At 38.3% G+C, this 20,832-nt stretch overlaps 1 protein-coding gene across 1 annotated transcript in view; it reads right to left on the reverse strand.

The window, feature by feature from the left end:
* The window catches only part of LOC120765675 (rab proteins geranylgeranyltransferase component A 1-like), a 56,170-nt gene that overhangs the window by 14,099 nt on the left and 21,239 nt on the right, over positions 1–20,832 (reverse strand). Inside the window, exons 5-9 of the mRNA XM_040090763.1 lie at positions 18,357–18,771; positions 17,132–17,248; positions 16,351–16,471; positions 13,883–14,108; positions 3,886–3,963 (exon numbers count right to left, since the gene is read on the reverse strand). Coding sequence (XP_039946697.1) covers positions 3,886–3,963; positions 13,883–14,108; positions 16,351–16,471; positions 17,132–17,248; positions 18,357–18,771 — 957 coding nt within the window. The remainder of the gene's footprint in view (positions 1–3,885; positions 3,964–13,882; positions 14,109–16,350; positions 16,472–17,131; positions 17,249–18,356; positions 18,772–20,832) is intronic.

The raw sequence follows: 20,832 nt of genomic DNA on the forward strand, positions 1-20,832 counted from the left end.
GGAATGAAAATGACTTTTTCTTAAAATTGAATTCTTCTGAATGACTTTATCAGTGTTTCAACAATTTAACACACAGGACTTAAAGCAGTGAATTTTTTCGCACACGCTTACACACATGCATGCACAGGGAAACATCCAAAGGAACATAATGCTGAGCCAGAGATGATGTACAGATTTACCTGTGTTTTAATATATTGCAACTTTATTTGTGGAATATCTGACATGCAAGTTATCCCCTAGGAATGAACAATATTTCTGTAACTTAAAGCTACTTGTCAGCTTCTGTGATTGTAATGACCTACAATCCCAAACCTAAGTAAGTAATAGCAATCAGGTCCCACCAGCTCTGGTAAACCAGTTGTTCCTATAACCTGAGATGAGAATTAAATAAGGGTGCAAAATTCTCATCTGTAAATGTAAGAGGTTTATAACTATTAAACATGTTTCTATAACACAGACTTCTCATGCTGACCTCCCAGGCATCCGGTTCCTATTTTCAAATTCAACAGGTACCTTGACAGCAGTACAAGCACAGTTTAACATCTAACATTCTTCAGTTTCAAATCATATCCAACGTGTGTTTCACTCGCAACTTTAACAAGTTTTTCCTATCTGTTAACCCCAGTGATTTCATCCTCGAGCTCTCATTTGAATACTGCAAATAAACAAGGAAGTCGAGCTGCTGCAGCTCATTTCTAATTATAACCTTTTTTATTGTTTATGAAACAACTTCCCCATCACCCCCCCAAACATTATGGAAGGGGAAAGGTTGATTAAATGTCATGTTGCATCACTCAAAGCCAGCAAAAGCAACGACACATTTTATTTTCCTGCTAAGTGTTGTTTCCTCTCCTTTGTTCAGGAATAGCAGCAGGTCATATGTGTGATAAGAATTTAAACTGAGATAGAGAGAGAGAGAGAGAGAGAGAGAGAGAGAGCGAGCTTTTAATTTCAGTCCCACTCTACTTCAAAGGGTGATGCTAAGAAAATTTCTTTCAAGTAGTGCTTCCACACGCAGCAAACACTTCTGCACTGACATTATCAGGTCTCTGTCATCTGATCTGTGTTGCGACAATGAATCACAGCGAACCCTCCATTGACCTTCTTTCAATGTGTCTGGATAAAAGGATGAAAATTAGAATCCATCTCCTTGCAGTGCCACGAGTTATAAATGTACTTTATAGGGCTCATTATCCAAACTAATGGACTAAGGGCGACATCCTTGAAATGGACTCAGCAGCACTGACAAAGCCAGTCTGCAGTATTTCAGCAGATATGTAAATTACTGGCTGTTTGCTCTATCTTTTTATCACAGATGTATAAATGTCCATTTATCACATCTATTCCATTTTGAGACAGAATTATGTAATTGGAAATGTATGTGAAGTGTGATCAATATAAAATGCCCATCATTATGATTAAATTTTACATGTACCCAAAAAAGTGACATACAATAAGCACAGAGAAAAACAGTATTATCATACATTCAATGTGGTTATTTTTCTCAGCCTCAGAAATACGATGTGGTTTTCATTTTCTAACAGAGCACCACTGTTCTACCAAGAATTTGGGATGTTCTACGAACTTATTAAAACAGCAGATCTAGTACAATATATAAAACCCAGATATTTTCAAGTGCATTACTAAAACCTTAAAATAGGGATGTCTAAAATTTTTATTATTTTACCCTGTCTTGACTGAATCTTATTTTCAAAAACTGTAAAAAGGATAGAAAAAGGATAAAAATAATTGAAAAGCCGGGCATGAAATCTACTGTTTTCTATATACACAGGCATGGGTAGGAAAATGTGAAAAAGCAATGTTAGCCACATCTAGAAAAAAGTTGGAATAAACTTTGGTGATATTTAGAGACTTTTAATTAAACTCTATCCTAAAAGTTTTAGAAGAAAATCAAGGCTGTAGGTAGAAGGATGTATTTTCCTTATGTGCACTAAACCAGGAATATTAAAAATAGAGAAAAAATCACTGCCTTAAGGCATGGATGAAGCCTGGAGTGCTGGGGAAGGGGCTGGTAATGACCACAGCACAATGCATTTCTGCAGTGCTGAGCGAGCCATTTGTAACCTGGGGAAGCTGCCTCTGCAAGCACAGAGCCAGCTGCACTGACAACCAGATATGAATTTGCCTCTTACCAATTACTATTAATGGTCTGTTGACTCAAAAGCTCAGTAACTCATAAATAGCCTCATTAACAACTTGATAGCTGATTTTTATTAGGCAAAACACTGAAGCCCAAAGTCAAGAGGAAATACAAGCTGGTGCAGGGAGGGAATACACAGTGAGGAAGGAGATAACAGCAAGAACAAAACAGAAGATAAAGGAAATGGATGTCTTGGATGTGTTGTGCCTCTTCATATTCACTATCAAATAATGGCATTATTAAAAGCTCAATGTTTTTGGATAATGAAAATATGGTAAAATCTTTAGAAGTATTTCAGCAATTCTGCTCCTCAAAAATCTATCACTCTAAAATGGCACCAGTGAACCCCAAAAGCAGCCTAAAAAAAAGACACTTCCACTCTGTTGAACCCTGTGTAATTTATATTCAAAACATAAAGGCCGGTTAATGGAAAAGCAGCACTCCATCTCTTCTAGAACACATAAAACCTTACAAAGAAAACAGTGATTTCAAAGGTCTTCAGGATGTGCAAAAGAAGCTGGAAACCAGGGCAACCAGTACCACTGCACAGAGTGGGCTTTGGAAGTTGCTACCAACTATAACCTTCGTTCCCCTGCAAGAGCAATTTAAGCATTTAAACATTATCGGAATATAAAGCTTCTTATAGTAACAGCTCAAATAACAGTGTTAAAATAAATGGCAGTTTCTGAAAGGGCCACTGTTTAATTGTATATGAATTGCGAATTTGGAACAACACACCTGATGAAACACAAAGTATACGTCTCAAAGTCTACAACTGTGCAGTTAACTCCAGGATCTTCAAGAACCAGCGGAAAGGTAAAATCTGGAGTTTATCCAATTTCAGGGAAAACAGCTAGTACTTGACCATGTTGTGAAAAATGCAGCTACAAGAACTGTGCTCAAGGAACTGCAGAGTAACTGGGAAGTAAACACACCACCTCCTCATTTAACTACTCATTCTCCTAATAAACTGGTACTACAAGATTTCCAAATTAATTTTCTAAATTTTCTACGAAACATCTTGAACTTTTCAATTATAGAAACTAAGCTGCAAACAGAGTTTTTAAAGACAGCCAAAGTCTGCAGTTAGACTAACACCTGATAAAATGTGTATAACAGAAATATGACAATTTACAGAGGTGTGAAAAATGCCACTATGAAAAGAACTCTGGGTTGATTTTTCTTAGCTCGACTTTAAACCTTCCTACAGGCCTGATATTGTTGTAAAAGAATTTATTCCAGAATAAGAGGGCAGCATAGTTTATGACAACAATCTACCTAAAAACTCATTAAAGTCTTTTCTCTTGGAGTGACATGCATTATCAGCAAAGATTAATCTGATGAGTCTTTAGGTGAGCTCCATTTTTAAAAATGCAATAACAGAGGGCTTTGTTGTCATCAGATGAAAATCAATTAGAATAGGTAAGGCCACAAGGAAAACTAACATCACTCATCACCAGCCCCCCGGCAGCTGAAATGATTTGTCTTCCAAGCTTGGATGATCAGGAGCTGTAGTAATATCACAGGGAAATTAATTTAGTTTCTGTATTCTAGACTCACTTCCCTTGTTCTGGAGGACCTATACACAAATTACTTTTAATCAAGGTTGATGTGTTATTAATACCAAGGAGGATCTCGGAAGAATATTTTTTTTTTAAATAGACTTAAGACATTTTTCACCTGTGTTTTGTGAATAAACAGAAGGTTCCTGAGGTCAGCCTTACCGTCCCGAGGCTCTGTCCAGCACCAGGCAGCGCACAGCGTGACGGAGGCAGTAGATCCCCCCAAACACAGCACACAGCCTGCAACACAGGAGAAACAAAGGTTAATCCAGCTCTGCTAATTGCAATCCGTGTGAGCGGTCAGTGAGGCAAAGCACAGAGCTGTTGGTAACTGATTTACTGACAGGATGGGCCCCCCAAAGATGCAAGAGGTGGAGCTGTTTGGAGTCCAGAGGAGGCCACTGAGCTATCACAGGGTTGGAGCCAGGCTGGGAGAGCTGGGGGTGTTCAACTGGAAGAAGAGAAGGCTCCACGCAGAGCTCAGAGCCCCTTCCAGGGCCTAAAAGGGATGCAGGAGAGCTGGAGAGGGACTGGGGACAAGGGATGGAGAGACAGGACAAGGGGAGCAGCCCTAAACTAAAGGAGGGTAGGTTTAGATTGGATAGATATCCCTCCCTATTAGGGTGGGCAGGCCCTGGCACAGGGTGCCCAGAGAAGCTGTGGCTGGTGCATCCCTGGAAATGTCCAAGGCCAGGCTGGACAGGGCTTGGAGCAACCTGGGATAGGGGAAGGTGTCACTGCCCATGGCAGAGGTGGTACTAGATAAAGTTTAAGATCTCTTCCAACTCAAACCAGTCTCTGATTCTGTGATTTTGAAATGTAAGCATTTTGATTGATATCTCTTCAGAAATGACGAACTTGAAAACTTTCACTTTGCAAATGTGACCTCCAAAAATGGCATTATTTTGTCATTCTAATGTCAGATGAGCCAGTTCAAAGACACTCAGCCCATAATCCCTTCTGAAGTGCAGGACTGGTGCAGCCAGTCTGCACTCCCGGGCCAGCAGCCCAAGGAGCTGTCAGCACCACCAAGTACCCCGGGACATGGTGGAATACCAGGTCCCTAAAAACACCCCTGTTCCTCACGGAAAACCAGAGGTACATCCCAAAATTCCCAGCCTTGGCTGTTTGGAGATTGTTGAAGATGATACAAAGGTTAAACATCCACTGAAGAATTCTTAGAGGACCTAGAGCTATGGGTCTATTCTCCCTAATGCTGCAATCCACGGCTTCCTGCCTGACACAGCAGCTATCAGGATCTTTCAAACCAGCTCAGTAGAGTTTAGTTTGTATATTGCGTAAAACAACAGAGCTATTAACTTAACTAGAACTGGATTCCTTAGTTAAAAAACAATAATTACAGTTCTCTTTTGACTTCAACCACAGCCAGGGGGTTTTGATATATGCACTTTATTTTTCTAGTGTGCTTTGAAAGAACTTTGCTGCTTGGCTGCACAAAAACATGAATTACTTCTTTCCAAGAGTAACTTGCTAACCAGGGGAGGAGGGCACAGCCTGTTTTCATAGGCCAGCAGAAAACTTGCTCTTTTTAAATGAAAATGGAAGGGAATTACGATTGTGTTGCTAAACAATCACAAACAGCCAAAACACCTATTAAAACAGCCTAGCACGAAAAATGAGAGAGTTAGGAAGAACTTGCCAAAATTATTTAACTACAGAAACTGAAATATTAAACTAAATGGCACCCCAATAATTTATGACAAAGTAAAATCATTGTGCTGGCATTACTTTCATACAATGGGCTTTTCAAGATTATTTGACTGCACTTGAAGTACAAGGCAACTCTTTGATACCATTAACCCTAAATGACAGACATTTAAACTGATATTACTCTAATTAACTGGCAACTGCCTCCACCAATAATTCAAGTTTTGCTGAAAGATAGCAACAACACTGTACTCGGCTTCAACTTTGCCCCGGTGACATCAAATCATATTACAGCTAAATTAACAGTTGTGAAAATTTTTGGCCTGGTAGCCCTCCATCATACACAGCCTTTAAATGCCATTTCAGGCCCACAGAGGCGGAAATCAGCAGCTGCAATTTTTAATACAGCTGTGAAACAATAGGACATATTAAAAGCTGCATTTTTGACAGCATATTCGCAGTGATTTATGAGTTTGTGTATAATTTGATTATTCTATTAATTTTACTGATTACTGATTCAGCTAATACAGTGAAGGTCACTTACAAAATAAATCTTCATTACATTTCACAGAAAGTAACTGCCTCCAACTAGTTGTTTTCTTTAATTAAACACTAATGTAACAAGAGAGAAAATAGGCTTCAGGGTTGCTGCATCTGTTGATACAAGAGGAGTTTACTGCTTTGATGTAATGCTCTGAGATATTAATTGAACAAAAATAGAATGTCTCTCCATTTGACATCTCGATTTCCAACACTGAGATACCACAAACACACTCAAATTACAGATTTAGCCTTGGTTCACTCCAAAAGGATTTTAAAACCATATCAAATAAATGTATGCCAAAATCTAGTTTTTATTTCTAGCACGTAATTTGTCTTCTGCTTTCTAAAATGAGTATCATGATTAATTTAAAAATTGACTATTTTTTAACTATGCATTTTTTTCTCAGTAAAAACTACTTGCTTCTCTCCTTAAAGCTGAATACTGCACATGTATCAGTGCAAGCTTTGGAGAAAGGTCAAAGAAAAACATGCAAGTGCTGAAATAATGAATTGTCCTCTTTAAATTTATTTTTACACACAGAGCAAGCTGTGACCTGGTTCTTACATTAAATTCTGTTTCCTGAAAGGCCCCTAGAACATGAGCCTTTCCTCCAATGTTGCTATGTTCTAAACACATTAACAAGTAGACGCCAGACAAATCAAACAAATAAAATAGCTACAGCTACAAAAATTGATGGTTAATCTTCCCAACACAGAGTTCTCATACCAATGTCAAAACTCAGAGTGTGCAACCACCTGGGTAACACCAAAAATCCCCTCCAAAAAACCAGCACCAAAAAACTAATGAAGAAAATGATCAATGTCATCCTGAACTGTCCTGGCATTTGGAGAGCTATGGAAAGGAAAACATGTGACATTATTGCCTAAGGAAGCAGATGAAGAGTCAAATATTTTGACTTTTTCCTGCAGGCTGTATTCATTATTCCTGTGAAATTTAAAAAGGTCCTGTAAGATTAGAGAATCAACCTATGGTCTAAATCCAGTCAGCAACATGACAATTGTAAACAAAGAATTCTCACAAAGTTCCTGCAGTTACCCACCAGCACCCACTTCACTCACAAGGAGTATTTTGAGCCTGTAGCCCCCAATAAGATGATTTCTTCCCCTAGATCTCCCCTTCCTTCTGGAAAACCAGACTGTGACTGGGAAATGCTGCAGGAAGAGGAGCTAGAACGGCAGAGCTGAGGTGGCAGGGGGAGAACAACGACTTGGGCTCATTTCAGATCCAGCAAACTTCTCATGGGGAGAGAGCCTGCTGGCAGCAATGGTGACAGCTCCAGGAAAAAGCACCAGTGATGAGAGAGGGGTTAGGAGAAAAGCAAGTAGCCCAGTCATATGTTCTAGGAAGTTTCATATTTGGCAGCTTTTCTAGGGATTTAAGAACCAAATTTAACTTTAAAACTAAGAAATTGCTCCTTTATATTATATGGAATTTAGACTGTATATATGAAAATATAGAAAATTATATGGAATTTAGCCTGTAGGTATAGAAATATACATTCACGTCCTGTGAAACATTCTAGTACTGAATACAGTATCCTCCAGTAAAACAGACAAGATAATAACTTGCGTGCTTGGTTTTGTTTAGAACACAAAGCTCTATCTACTTATCACTGATCCTAAACTCAGTGCACTTCTCTCCATAATTATGAAATAAGGGTAATTTAAGTCTATTTCATCAGAGTCTGGCAAGGATTGGTATTTATTGCTCATGGATTCTGAATGACCACACTGCACTGAAGTGCAACTATTTCAGGAGTTTTAACATTTGAGTTCCTATCATGTGACATACAAGTTTTGGGGTTTGGGAAGGCAGTCACTCCTGCCATTTATGGACCCAAGATTCCAATTCCATTTCCCAAATTCAAATGTTAGAAGTTGATGCAATAAAAATCATAATTCATCATATATTTCTATATTCCTATACTTCAGCCTTGCTTTGTGTCAGTGTAGATTTCTTAGGATGTTTCTAAACCGGAGGAAGTTCTGTTGACAGAAATAAGACCATGTTTAAGCTGTCTTTTCATTTCAACTGTTAGTAATTTAACCAACTGCAGTACCAACAGCTTATTGCTGATAAAAGTGCCATGTTACTCATGACTCCCGTTACAATATAAAAATTGTTTCTTAAAATTAACCACATTATCAACCTAATTTTTTCAAGGATATTGCAATTAACACTACTTCTCAGTGAACCAAGATTAAGAATCATTCTCTGGGATTCTAAACTCAAGAAACTGATGATTTATACGAAGGTTAGGTGCAAACCATCAGGCAGTGTGTTTAAGTGGCCTAGAATTACGCTCAAAATATTGTGAGAACGGTAAGAGCTGGAGAGGGGAAAAAAAGAAAAAGAAAATAGAAGACTCCAGTTGTTTCTGTGCCGCTGTGAGGGCAGGGAAGAGCATAGGCACTCCCAAGGCTCCTCTTTGAGGGAGGTGGAAGGATGGGATCTGGCTCCCCATGGATCTTGTTGGAGAAGCAGCTGCTCCTCACCCAAGGTCATTCAGCTGCAATTATACAACAGCTCTGCCCTCCCAGAGAAGCTGGGGAGAGGAGGACTGCAGGGCAAGGCACAAACCCAGGCACTGAACCAGTCACTAAACATTAGCTCATCTATAAAACCCATTTATGTGGTCTCCGCCTCCATAAAAGCCACAAAAATTCCAGTTCTCTTAACCCTCAATGAAATTCAAGGGATATTTTACCAATTCTATCGTGTTTAGGAAACTACCTTTTCTCTGTCTTCTGCTTAAATGAAAAAGGACCCTGCAAAATGCAATTTGCCTCCTTATCTCAGATTTGCTCCGGTAATAAACAATCATGTCATTTCCTCAGGTCTCCTGATAATGCTGCAAATATTCATATGTCTGAGTCAGAATTCTCAGGAAGATCTCGTAAGGCACAATCTGCACATCCCCACACAACCAGGGAGGAATTTCCTTGCTAAGAGACTGGTAAGAGGTGATACCAAACAATATATTAAGATATCTTTCCCTCCTGTTATCACCATTATACTAATTATTAAACCCTGAAAAAGCATCTCACAATTACCATTTGTGTTTTGTGCTTTTAGGTTCCAAATATGTTTTTGAAATGAACCAAATAATCAAGAATGAGAGTAGGACAATGTAAATCTGACCCCTCAATGCAATTTCTTGACTGAAAACTTTCCCATGCTTAGTTAGGGATGGGAAATCAATATACTTTGACAACATCCATGTGATTAAGAGCATCCCATATGATAGATTCTAATGGCTGAAGGCCTTAACAAGGTTTAAACTCCTGCAGAACACAAATTCTAGTCAGAAAAAAACAAGGAGCAGAACAGCTCTCATGTTTGCAAGTAATTTTTTAAACAAAGAATTGACAAACACTCACTGATAGAATCTAAAGTGGGAAGGTATTCTCCAAGTTTCATCCACTTAACAAAGGTTATTTCCAAATTAAAAGTCTTTTGCTGTCAAATTCTGAGAAATATTGTGGGCAAGGACACAAAAGCATTCCATAGCAGTATTAACGACAAGGCTCACTGATCTGTGAATAACCTGAAAAAAATGAAGATTATTGAGTTACTTTACCAATCTATCCATCCATCACTAGTGAACAGGTCTCAGAATGATGGATTATCTCACTTCCCTCATGTTTATCCCAAGAAAGAGTTTCTCCTTAGAGGGAAAAACAAACAACTGATCCTACAAACAATCCTGCTAACTCTGCTTGCCCATTTTGAATTCATCTGCCAACAAAGTGAGAAGAAATATATCAAGTTTGTCTTTAAAAGCCAAACTACATTTGAAGTTTTATTATTTCCCTGTAATGCAAGTGAAAACAATTACAAGGAAAGCAGCACTGCAGCTACTGGTACTATTCAATATTTTAGTACAACCCAAAGTATAGCAATAAGTTGTCAGTAATTCCATTTTCTGGTTCATAGAAATGGAATAAGTGATAAGAAATACATAAGTATGAAAATTAGGTATCTTCAAATGGAGGACTGAACTCAAATCTCACTATGCTTTTTTAAATCACCTGTGATTGTTTCACATGTAGTGAGACTCACATCTGTCACATCTGATTGTTACCAGGAATTAACATTGTTTGAATTTCTCATTGATTTCTCATTAATATGCTAAATCATAAAATTCACACACAGAAAAGTTCTGCATCTTGCTAATATGCAGATACATGATACTCATGTATAGATCTAGCTGAAAAACATGGTGTACCGAATTTTTAATAAATTATTGCAGTGAGGTTTCTTGAAGTCCAATCTTGATTACAGACCACTAAAACCCTTGTAGATTGTAAAAAGGACATAATTGGGAATTTTAAAGGACCTGAGACTACCCCAGAGGCTCTGACATCTGTAGCAGATAACAGTGCACATGTAAAGGTAAAACTGATTATTCATTTTTAAATATATACAGGAACCCTTGGAATCAATCACACTATCCATCTTATCTCAGCCTGGCCTCTTAATCTTCCTGTAAATATGGGCACTGAAAGAGATGGAACTGTCTTAATCAGATCTTTCCTCCATCACTAAATTACTGCTGTCACTGTCATGGAGAACAAAATTACAATTTCAGGCAGAATGTGTAGGAACTACTACAAAAGGTGACACTGCCCAAAATGGGGAAGTTCAATGTCTGTTTCATAGGAAATGTATATCATTAGCTAACTACCCATAAACGTCAGGGAACCACCAATTCCTCTGGCAAAGCAGCTGAGGATATTCCAGCACCTGTTGCCACCCCAACATCTGTCAGTTATGGATAACTATCAACAAAGACACAAGAGTAATGAAGTGTCACCTGCAGAACCTTTGTGAGATGACACAGTGGACAGTCACCAATTCCCTCTAAAAGTTCACATGGGAAAAAAACTACTGCTTTTCAGAAAGTCAATTCCATTTGCTTGTTCATATTTGCATGAGTCCAGAAGAAAATCTGAAACTTTGCCTGCTCTGCCCCAAATTCAGTGTATTCACAAAGCAAACACAGTACCAGATGTAAAGGCTTGTTCGGGTTTTCCTCAAGAATGAGATATTAATATATTCACTTTTACTTAACATCAGACTATTACTACATCATTAGAATGGAAGAGTCAGAACAGTTTTGTACCAAGAAGGAAGCAAAGGAAGTTGTTAAGGGCCAGTAAAGTTTTGCTGCCTGTCAGCTCTGGAGAGCAGGAGGCTTCCAATGACCTTCCTTGTTCCACGACTCCAATTTATGGAGACAGAAACCTCACATCTGCACCTCACCATATTGGGATGTACATTACAGTGACATAAAAGTTTAATTTTCTCTCCTAAACCATCTCTGCTTAAACCAATAAAGAGCGAAGAGCGCTTCTGCTCACTCGAGTGTCGTCAGCAGTTCTAAAAGGTTGTGGTGTTTATGCAGGATTCATTTGGGATGCAAGGATGTGACTTACAAATGTCTTTGACTCATTCCCATCAATATGCATGTGTGCCATTTATAACAGTAGCCTTGATGAGAACACACAGTGTAACTGGCTGCAAGAAACGCTTAAGAGGTTTACATTAAAGCAGAATATAGAACAGTGGTTAGAAATCACAGGCCAGGTGACACCTTCCTCTGATAAGCTGGTGATAAAAGCTGTAGGCTGTGATCTATAGGTTCTGGCATCGCCTCTTTACTCCACAGCCCCAGCAGGACTCTTTGGATACAGCTCACTTTGAGCAAGACACAATCCTGAGGGCAGAACACCCTTAAAAATTGTGATTAATCTCAGAAAATATTGGCTGCCTCCTAAATTGTTCACTTAAAAACAAACGACAATTTAAAAAAAAATTTTGCATTAGAATGTTTGTAATACAAACCTATTAAAAGTATAATTATTTTTTGGTTTGACAGATAAATTTGCTTCAACTATTAAAATATGCTATCTGTTGTGGAACTTAAACATTTTAGCAAAAAACCTCTAAAATACAGCAACCAGTGATCCTAAATAGAAAGTTCAGGCCATCTGAAGAACTCCTGTCATCACAGAATGATTTTCTGATAAGAATATTTATAATACTTCTAGACACCTCCACTACTAACTCTTGAAATATATTGCCGTTACAGATCAGAAAACGGCATGTACTGGTTATTAAATAAAAAAATTAGGGAAAGCACTTTCGAGAATGCAAGAAAAACTGCATGATGTATGAGAATCTACAGGGACAAAAAAGCAAGCAAAATTTTAACTTTAATTATTCAATTTACTTTTTTCCCCAGGTATTTGAAGCCAAGGAAGGTTGAGCTGCCAAAATTGTACTACTGCAATGACTTTGATAATATTCTGATTCATTGATCTGCTGGTCACATACAGATACCTGGCCTCACATGAAGTCCCATAAAGACACAAAGACATCCATAAAATCCAGAAACGCACGTTCTGTTGCCTGACTGTATCCAGAGTAATTACCTAACCCCAACTCTTCTTCACAAATTGTCTGTCCAATCACCTAATTACATAGGTCTGCACTTTAAATCACGATACAAATCCAGCTTAAGGAGCAGATGGAAGGCTACTGACAAAAGATAGTAGCAAATAACATTTCTATTCAACAGAGCACTATTATTCCAGAATGTTTCTATCAATATATAACTATATCCATCCCATACACAGCCAAGTAGGCTCAAGCTGCTAAGGCCATTCTTCTGGCAGTAATTTAAGTACTGTTCCGGAGAAGAGAAGCAGAATCTATCACAGAGAAAAACAGGAATACACAACAACGTGGTGTAAACCACAATTTCATAGTAGCACACATGTAAAAAGCAGAACTCGTCCAGCACCAAACAAAGCAGGTAAGACCCTGCACTGCTATTTAGAGGACTGGGGTACAAATATATCACTCAGACAAACTGGCCTCACCAGGCAAAACTACTTTTTTTAAACAGAGTTAATGTTTACTTCAGACCTACAGGTTACCACATTAAACCCACACTGAGCAGATGGAAAGGCTGCTTGCCAGCAAAAGCAAAGATGAAAAAAAACCTCTCAGCCTTTTAAAAGGCAGTTGAACTGTTGGAAACAACTGAAATTAAAACCGCCCACCCTCTGCACACAGATCCTTGAAGGTCCCCAAAAGCACCGAGCACCAGCTCTGTGCCAGAACCATGGGCCCTGGGACACCTCAGGGGCCAGGACAAGGACTGCACTGTCACTGCCACAGTTCAAGGGGCTGAAGTGGATCTTGGTTTATCCTGGAATCAACAGAGCTTTTTTGTTTTACTTGCTTTCTAAGGCTCAAAGAGTGGAGAACATATGGCTGCTGTTTGGGATGTCAGAATGTAGTAGTGGCTCAGTGAAATGGCTGCATGGGTTCTCCTCTGCTGTTCAGTTCATAGGAGATAGAACCTTGTAGTCTACAGAGAGCTACAAAATGATGCCAAGAGCACAATACACGATTTCACATCAACTGCCGTGTTTGCATAAAAGTCTGTGATGTAGGAAGGTTTAAATCTGATTGTAAACTGTACACATGGCACCATTCTCCCCTTTCAGAACAATCCAGTTTATTATTAAATATCTACCCGTAAATGGCGGATGCATTCTCAGCTTTAATCAGTAACACAAATTGACAACACAGATCTTCCTGCAGCTTCAGGGAAGAATCACATACAAATTTTTCCAAATTATCCAAAGGCACAGTCACCCTTTTGGACAGGTATCACTGAGCCTCCTCTGTCAGATTTAAAAAGGGGCAGCTACATATTGGTTAAATTATGGCTTTTTCATTTCCTAGCACTTAGTAACTTACTCAAAGCCAGCCATCACAGCCAGCAGCTACTACAAGCCTGAATTTGTAACACAGTGAAAAATGTTGCAAAGTATTATCCTAGTGAATGACACCACTTAGATTATCAAGAGTTTCTTTTTTGCAATATATGTCTGGGTAAGTGAGGCTTACCTGCAGAAGCACTGTGGGATCTCTCCTTGCCCGTACAGAGGGAACAAAAAAGGGGTGTTGCCATAGCGGCCAAGGCACTGCAGGAATTTTCTTGTTGCCTGAAGACCTTGCAGAGTGCTGCTCTCAGTCTCTGACACCATTGCAATGGAGTGGAGGATGAAGTGCTGCAAGCTGGGGGTCAATTTCCGTGTCTGCAGGAATTGAGCAAATGTGCTGTTCTCGTAGTCTGAGGGAAAAGCACATGAGGCACTGAGCACATGTAACGCCTGCACTGTCTCCTGTGCTTCAGCTCCAACAAGTGTTTTGGATTCCAGTAAACTAAAGCAAGTGAGATTTTCAACAAACACCTCACTGAAAATGGATCATCCAACTCAATGAAAGTTAGAAAAACTACTCCCAGAAAGTGAGTTTTCTCAAAAGACAGAAATATCATGCCATTAAGATATTTCAAAATATCACAAACCCATTTTATGGGTCTCCAATGGCATCACCAATTCATTCTGGTAGGCTTGATCTAACTCCCTTTCCCAATCCTGAGAAGAAAGTGAGAAACTGTGGACAAAATGTGCCTTCGGATGCTGTTTCCTGTAAATTACCCAAAATACTACCCCAAATCACAACCACTCCAGAACAGGACTGCTGCATCCACACTGCCACTGCTAGACTGCATATTTTTGCTCAGAGAAGCCCCTCACACAGTGCCACAATCCGAAGGTGAGAAGATGCAATATCTATTTCAATCTGATGACTTGCTGGCAACAAACAAATGTGTACGAGATAGAGGGCAGAAAGGGCTGCTGCTCCCTTCCCTTTAAAATAATTATTATTGCTGGCACATTTTGAAATTCAAAGAAACACAAGTCTCCTGGGAGATGTTTAAAGCATGTTGGCATTGATACATCTCTTAAAAACTTTAGTTATCTTTATAACTGAAACATTTTTGCCAGGAAATGATTGTATTTAAGCAATAGTACATTTGCCTATTATTCAGAAATCTGCTCTTATTTCAGTTCTGGATAAATTCCTAACTAATTCATAAACACTTCAATCAATGCAGAGACCAGTATTATCAAGCTATATACTCTGTTCATGATTCGACCACTGCTTTATTACAAATGCATCTTACTGCTCTTTGTACAGCCATGCAGAAAGTCATAAAATGAGAGGGTTCTTTTTGTTTTATCATTCTAAAAAAATTCTCAAGTTTTCCTCACTTGAAACTTCTTATGTAATTCCATATTTTACAGAAAAAAAGCTTTTAAAAAATTCTTCACACTCATGAACTCTTCCTATTAAAAGTCTGCCTTCCCACGAATGCAATGATCTCATCAAGAGCAGTTTTAAATTTCTGAAGTTTTTACATTAGCCTAATTTGACTCAAAATATTCTCAATTACTTCTCAGGCTATTTTAAAATGTAGGAACAAAATCTGTTTAGTTGTCTCTGGAAGTAAAATAAATCTAATGTTATTTAGGTACATGAATCAATGGATTCATTTAAAATTGATGTGGCATCTCCTTTTTTTACTTAATAAATTTTCTAAATACCACCAATATCCTCACTCTGAGCACCTCCACTTCTTCCAGCAGCAGCAAACTGAGATCACCTGTAATCAATAAACCACTTCAGCCTAATGAGTTCTTCCTCCTTCAGGATTTTCTGGAGTTCATTACAGACTCTCTTTTTCTTAATCTCACCAGATCTTGATACTGACTATTTTTCTCTTACATATGTTTAATACTTTTTTCTGATGCTTGTACTACTCCTTCCTCACTATTTCTTTTTGACAGATTTTTTCTCTTTGCCTTAGTTTACTTTTAGACTCCAAGAACTGAGGACATAATTTCATTCTTTGTACCCTGAGGAGCACAAATTCAAAGCACCTTCCTCTTGTTAAACTGATTTCCTTCTTTGACCTGATGCTCGTTATTCTTCGCACATTATAGCTCAAATCTATTCTGATTTCCTCTCATCTAAATAAGCCAACAGATGATAAAAGCACTTTGAACTTGCCCTCTACAACTAAAAAGCATTAAATTACATCTACTTTCATAGTTAAAAAATTCCATTTTCTCCATTTCTGATTTTGTGGTAACGCATTGTAAAGATTTATGTAGTATCCAAAAAAAGAAGACAGAAAATTCAAATACATCACATTATTTTAAAAAATATCTGGGGGAAGGGAGAAAACACTGAAAAATGACAAAAAGCATTTTGTAACCTTGCTGTAATATATAATTTTGCTGTTAAAGAAAAATGTAAATAATAAATGATGTGGGAACTAGAAGAGCAAGTGCTTAAGTAGAAGAATTTAACACTGAAGTGAAAAGGTTGCAAAAAGGTCAAAGTATACTTTTAAAATGAATCTGTTAAAGTAAACCATGGGAAAAGATAGGAGACCTCTCAGAATTGTGCCTCCCTGAAGGAACTCCTAGGAAGGGAGTGTGCCTTGTTCAGTGAGACACTACCTTGGTATTCCTCGGGGTGCTGTTCATAGTCCAAACAAAATGTCAAGAATTTCATGAGCATTCTCTTTTCCACCATGGTGAGCTGTCTGCTGTTGAAGACATCTGCTCTAGAACAAGGCACCTGCAAAGTATTTTTTAATAATTTCAGATACTTTCCAAACTCTGAATGTAAAAGCATCAAGCAACAACAGTTTGATTAAATAACAAATAGTTCAAGTCAGTTTTCAATTACAGTTATTTTCTTACATATTTCTCTCCCCATCTTCTATTGTAAACTAAAGTTATCAATTTTCCACACTAAGAATACTCAAAAATCCTTTTCAGCCTTTTTCCCTTTTTATTTCCCTTCAATTTCACTTGCATCTCTGACTGCAGAGGTAATCACTAGCGTTTGTACTAACTGTGCCAGTATCTCCTGTTGCCATTATCACACTGACTTCTCTTGAATGTCACATAAAGACAAATCAAGTCTATGTTAGAATCTTAAAACCTAAAATCTCTGAATCTTCAAGAATTAACTGCCATTCAATCATGACCTAAATATTTTAACTTGCGGTAAAGATTTATGTCAATATACTGGACTGCACAACCTTATTTTAGTTTGGTTTGATTTTAATATTTATATATAACACATACAAACATCTTCCAGAAATTAAATCAGAATCATAATTAAGGGAAAAAACACCAGTTTCTTAACAGAAAATTCTCAAAAAACCAATTTCAAGCCTCTTGACTTTAAGAAGATGAGATGATACACATGCAGCACATTATTTTCTGATACCTGTTCTACTTTCCCTTCTCGGAAGGCGAGAACTCGTGTGGTGTTTTTGAACTCAGCATATCTGCTCACGTTGGACTTAATGAGGAGATCAATTAACAGGCCCCGGGAATAAAGCAACTGCACAAGGAGGAGAAACGAAGGGGTGGGTGAAGAGGATCAGTCAAGTGCCCAACAAAATCCTCACCAGCTGCTCCCTAAATCACCTGAACCAAGAGTCACCTTTTCCACTGGTAAATTCCAGAATTCTCAAGCTAAGGTTTAGTCATACATAATTTGATCTTTCTATAAGCTACCAATATATGATGAAATAGTAGAAAGGCCAGAAATACAACTATAAACAGAAAATGTTTGTCTGTATTGAAAAGTCTCATGGTCCTGAGGAACAGACTTTGCAAGATCACACAGGAATTTTCTGGATAAACGTTTTTTGGGACATCAATAAGGACACTACAAGGAAGCTGATGTTCCCGTGCCAGGGAAACCCCAGCACAAATTCGTGGCCTTGCCCTGTTGACCACTCTTGCGTCCGAATTTCCGAGATTTGCTGCAATCAACGCCATTAACACCATGTCCCACAGCGGGACAGCCAGAGTATAAAAAGGATACAAAATAGCATTATCTGCTAAACCACCATCCACTGCCTGGTGTTCAAGATGTCACTGCAAGGACGCTTGGGAGTGGGGATTCACATTCGGAACACAAACTCTGCAATAATGCATTTTGTAGTGTCTTCAAAAAGAATTGAATGAATTATTGAAGAGAGTTTGGTTTTCGATTTCCAGAGATTGGAAAAATCGTTTTAGGCACAATATGAAAAGTTAAGCATTCAATTTTGAAAAAACTTCCTGTGCTGCAAAACACATTTTTATCTTTTTAAAAAGATAAAAAATCTGCATGCAGATTGCTCTTTCTTGCTTAAAAATATAATTTTTTAATGGTACTATTTAAAAGGAGAGATTTTGCCAGTACTACCTAAGTGCTGAATTTCATGAAATTTACTTTTATGGCAGTATTTCTGAGCTGTGTTTTTGATCCCTTTGGTTATAAAACACTTAAGGACACATATTAAATAGCTCATGCCTGTTTTAGGGATACCAATTCTTACTTCCCAAGAGTGGCTATTCTGCCTCAAAGGTGCTGCCTAAACGTGAAGGGTTTTAAAACAAACGTCAGCATTTTAAGTAAAGTAAATGTACTTACACAAAAAGAGTAATTCAGCTCCTACCTTAGAAACTAAATCAATATTAAACCTTCTGCCTTCTCTAACAATTTGGGAATAGGTGATTTTCTTTGGTTCTTGGGCATCATTTTGGGAGGTTGCAGCTTCCGTCTTTGCCGGTTCCGGAGCGGACTCGCCTGAATCCACGCTGGGAGCAGCTCCACTGTCAGGGGCTGTTCCCGCCCCAGCCCCTGGAGCTGCCCTGGCTGGCTCAGCATCTGGTGCCTGCTCTGGCTCCGGGGTCTGTGGCTCCTCTCCGGGGCTCTCCACTGCTGGTTTCTCTATCTCCGGCTCTGGAGAAACCCGCTCTGCTGCTGGACTTTCCTCTGACCCTGGGGAAACCCCCTGGGCAGCAGGGGCTCCAAACATGGGCAGCTTTGGCAGTGCACCAGCTTCCTCAACACCTTCAGCTGAATCCTGACTGATTAAAAACACAGAGGGGAAAAAGAGGGGGGGAAAGTCTTTTTGAAGAGTCTTAAAAACTTGTTTGAAGTTTTGAGTCGGTGCCAGAACAGAAACCTCAAGCATTTCTAGGAAAAGCATTAGAATTTCTTTATCCTGGCCCATTTGGGTGTTCCACCCACTAACAAAGTCTGGCTCTTTGGCTGCAAAGCTGTAATTCAAGAGGACAATTTTTACTGAGGAGAAAAAAATGCCAACCAAAATTTGAATTTTTACTTTACATAAACTCAAAAGACAGAAGGATCTCAAAATGAAGATCAAAGCCCTCATGGTGAAACAAGACACAGCTACAAAAACAACAGAAAGGGAGCATTTTGAAATAAAAACAGTAACTTGATTAGGTGTTCCTTATGGATTAAAAACCATGAAATTGAAATGCAAGTATGTGTTAAGGTCATTAAGCTGAGATATTGTCCTGAAGAAAACAGACAAGCTTTACACAACTGAGCTCCTGTGCAGCCATGATCCCAGCAGGGCCATGGAGAACCAGACCACTTTGACCCAAAGCTTAAGTAAAACTTCCAAATTCCTTTTTCAACTCTGCCCTTGCATACTAATTAGTTGTTCAAGCAGCAATGTTGGTATGCAAGTGCTGCAAATCCATGCACAGGAGATGAAGGCAGTCAGTCACAGGAGGGTCATTCACATACAACATTTAATCTGCACAGTTCATTTCCTTTCCACAACATTTCTTTAAAATTCCCCTTATAAAGCAGCCCTTCACTTTTAATCTCATCTACTTGTTTTATGTTAAACTTCAGTGACACCTCCCTTAGAAAGCAGGACTTTTGAACTCAGTTTAGTTTACACTACCAGCTGAGATGAATCAAATCAGTGTCATTGTAAGTGAAAGGAGTTCAGCAATAATTCCAAACTATCTTTTTATCTTTATACCACAAGCCATTAATGCACTGAATAAACAATTTAATCTTGTCTGAAAACTAATGAACTATGATTTTAAAGGTGACCTGCAAACACAGTATTAACAGGATGGTTAAAATTCCCAGAACAGCAGGGAATTACTCAGCATTGGTACCAAAATGCTCACTCACACACCTGCAGCCTTACAGATGGAAGCAGGGGCAGGATCTCTGCTCAAAAAGGAAAAAAAACCCCAGTATCCTTTAAAAATTGCTCCTCATTTATGAACTCATGGAGCTCATGTGGACTCATGAAAGGTTGGAAGTCATCTCCCAGCCTGGGCACAGTCACCAGTAAGCACTTAACTCATGACTGGGGTAAAAAACATTGCCCTGGGAAATATAGGAACTGCTACAAGGAAGCACTAATGAGAGAAGGCTGTTTCTGTACATTAATTATGTCTTCAGATTGCCACAGCATTAGGTAACTATAAAATATCAAAGAAAGATAAGTATTTTGTCAAAAATTTTTTTTTTTTTAATAATCTCTGCTACAAATAAAAATTAAAGTCAATTAAATTTTGGGTTCTATTTGGATTTTGGGGCATTTTTTAGGATTTCGGAACAAGGTGTTTGTGAAAACTGCAAAAGCTCTTGCCAGTAATTCAGTAACTAAGAATGAAACATTTATTTAACTTGTCTGAAACCATTAGAACACAAAATTTCAAAATAAGGCTTTCTTTCTACCTTCTCCCAATCTCAGTGAACAGTTCATCTCATTTTAAACATACTTGATTATTACTTTTTTAAATCAAAATAAATTTGGATTCATAATCCACTGTATTTTTCTGTGTCACTCTGAAAAGCAGTATAACAAAAAATATTTACATATATTAAATCTCTATTCACTTCCTATTAAAGAATAGGTAAATCTCCATGATTTGCAGCTCCACACTTTTTATAATGAGAGCCTAAAAACTGTATATAATCTAAATTCATGACATCCTTCCTACAGGACCAAACATTCCTGAATAATGTAAGAACTGTCTATAAAAATGACTCAAATTGAACTTCTGTACAGACAATTCTTCTCCTAATTCAGAAAAAAATAATACATCTGCAGACAAATTGTTGTGTAAATTTAGAATATTATCTTCCAC

This window comes from Hirundo rustica, chromosome Z, assembly GCF_015227805.2.
Source record: "Hirundo rustica isolate bHirRus1 chromosome Z, bHirRus1.pri.v3, whole genome shotgun sequence".
Classification (NCBI taxonomy): domain Eukaryota; kingdom Metazoa; phylum Chordata; class Aves; order Passeriformes; family Hirundinidae; genus Hirundo; species Hirundo rustica.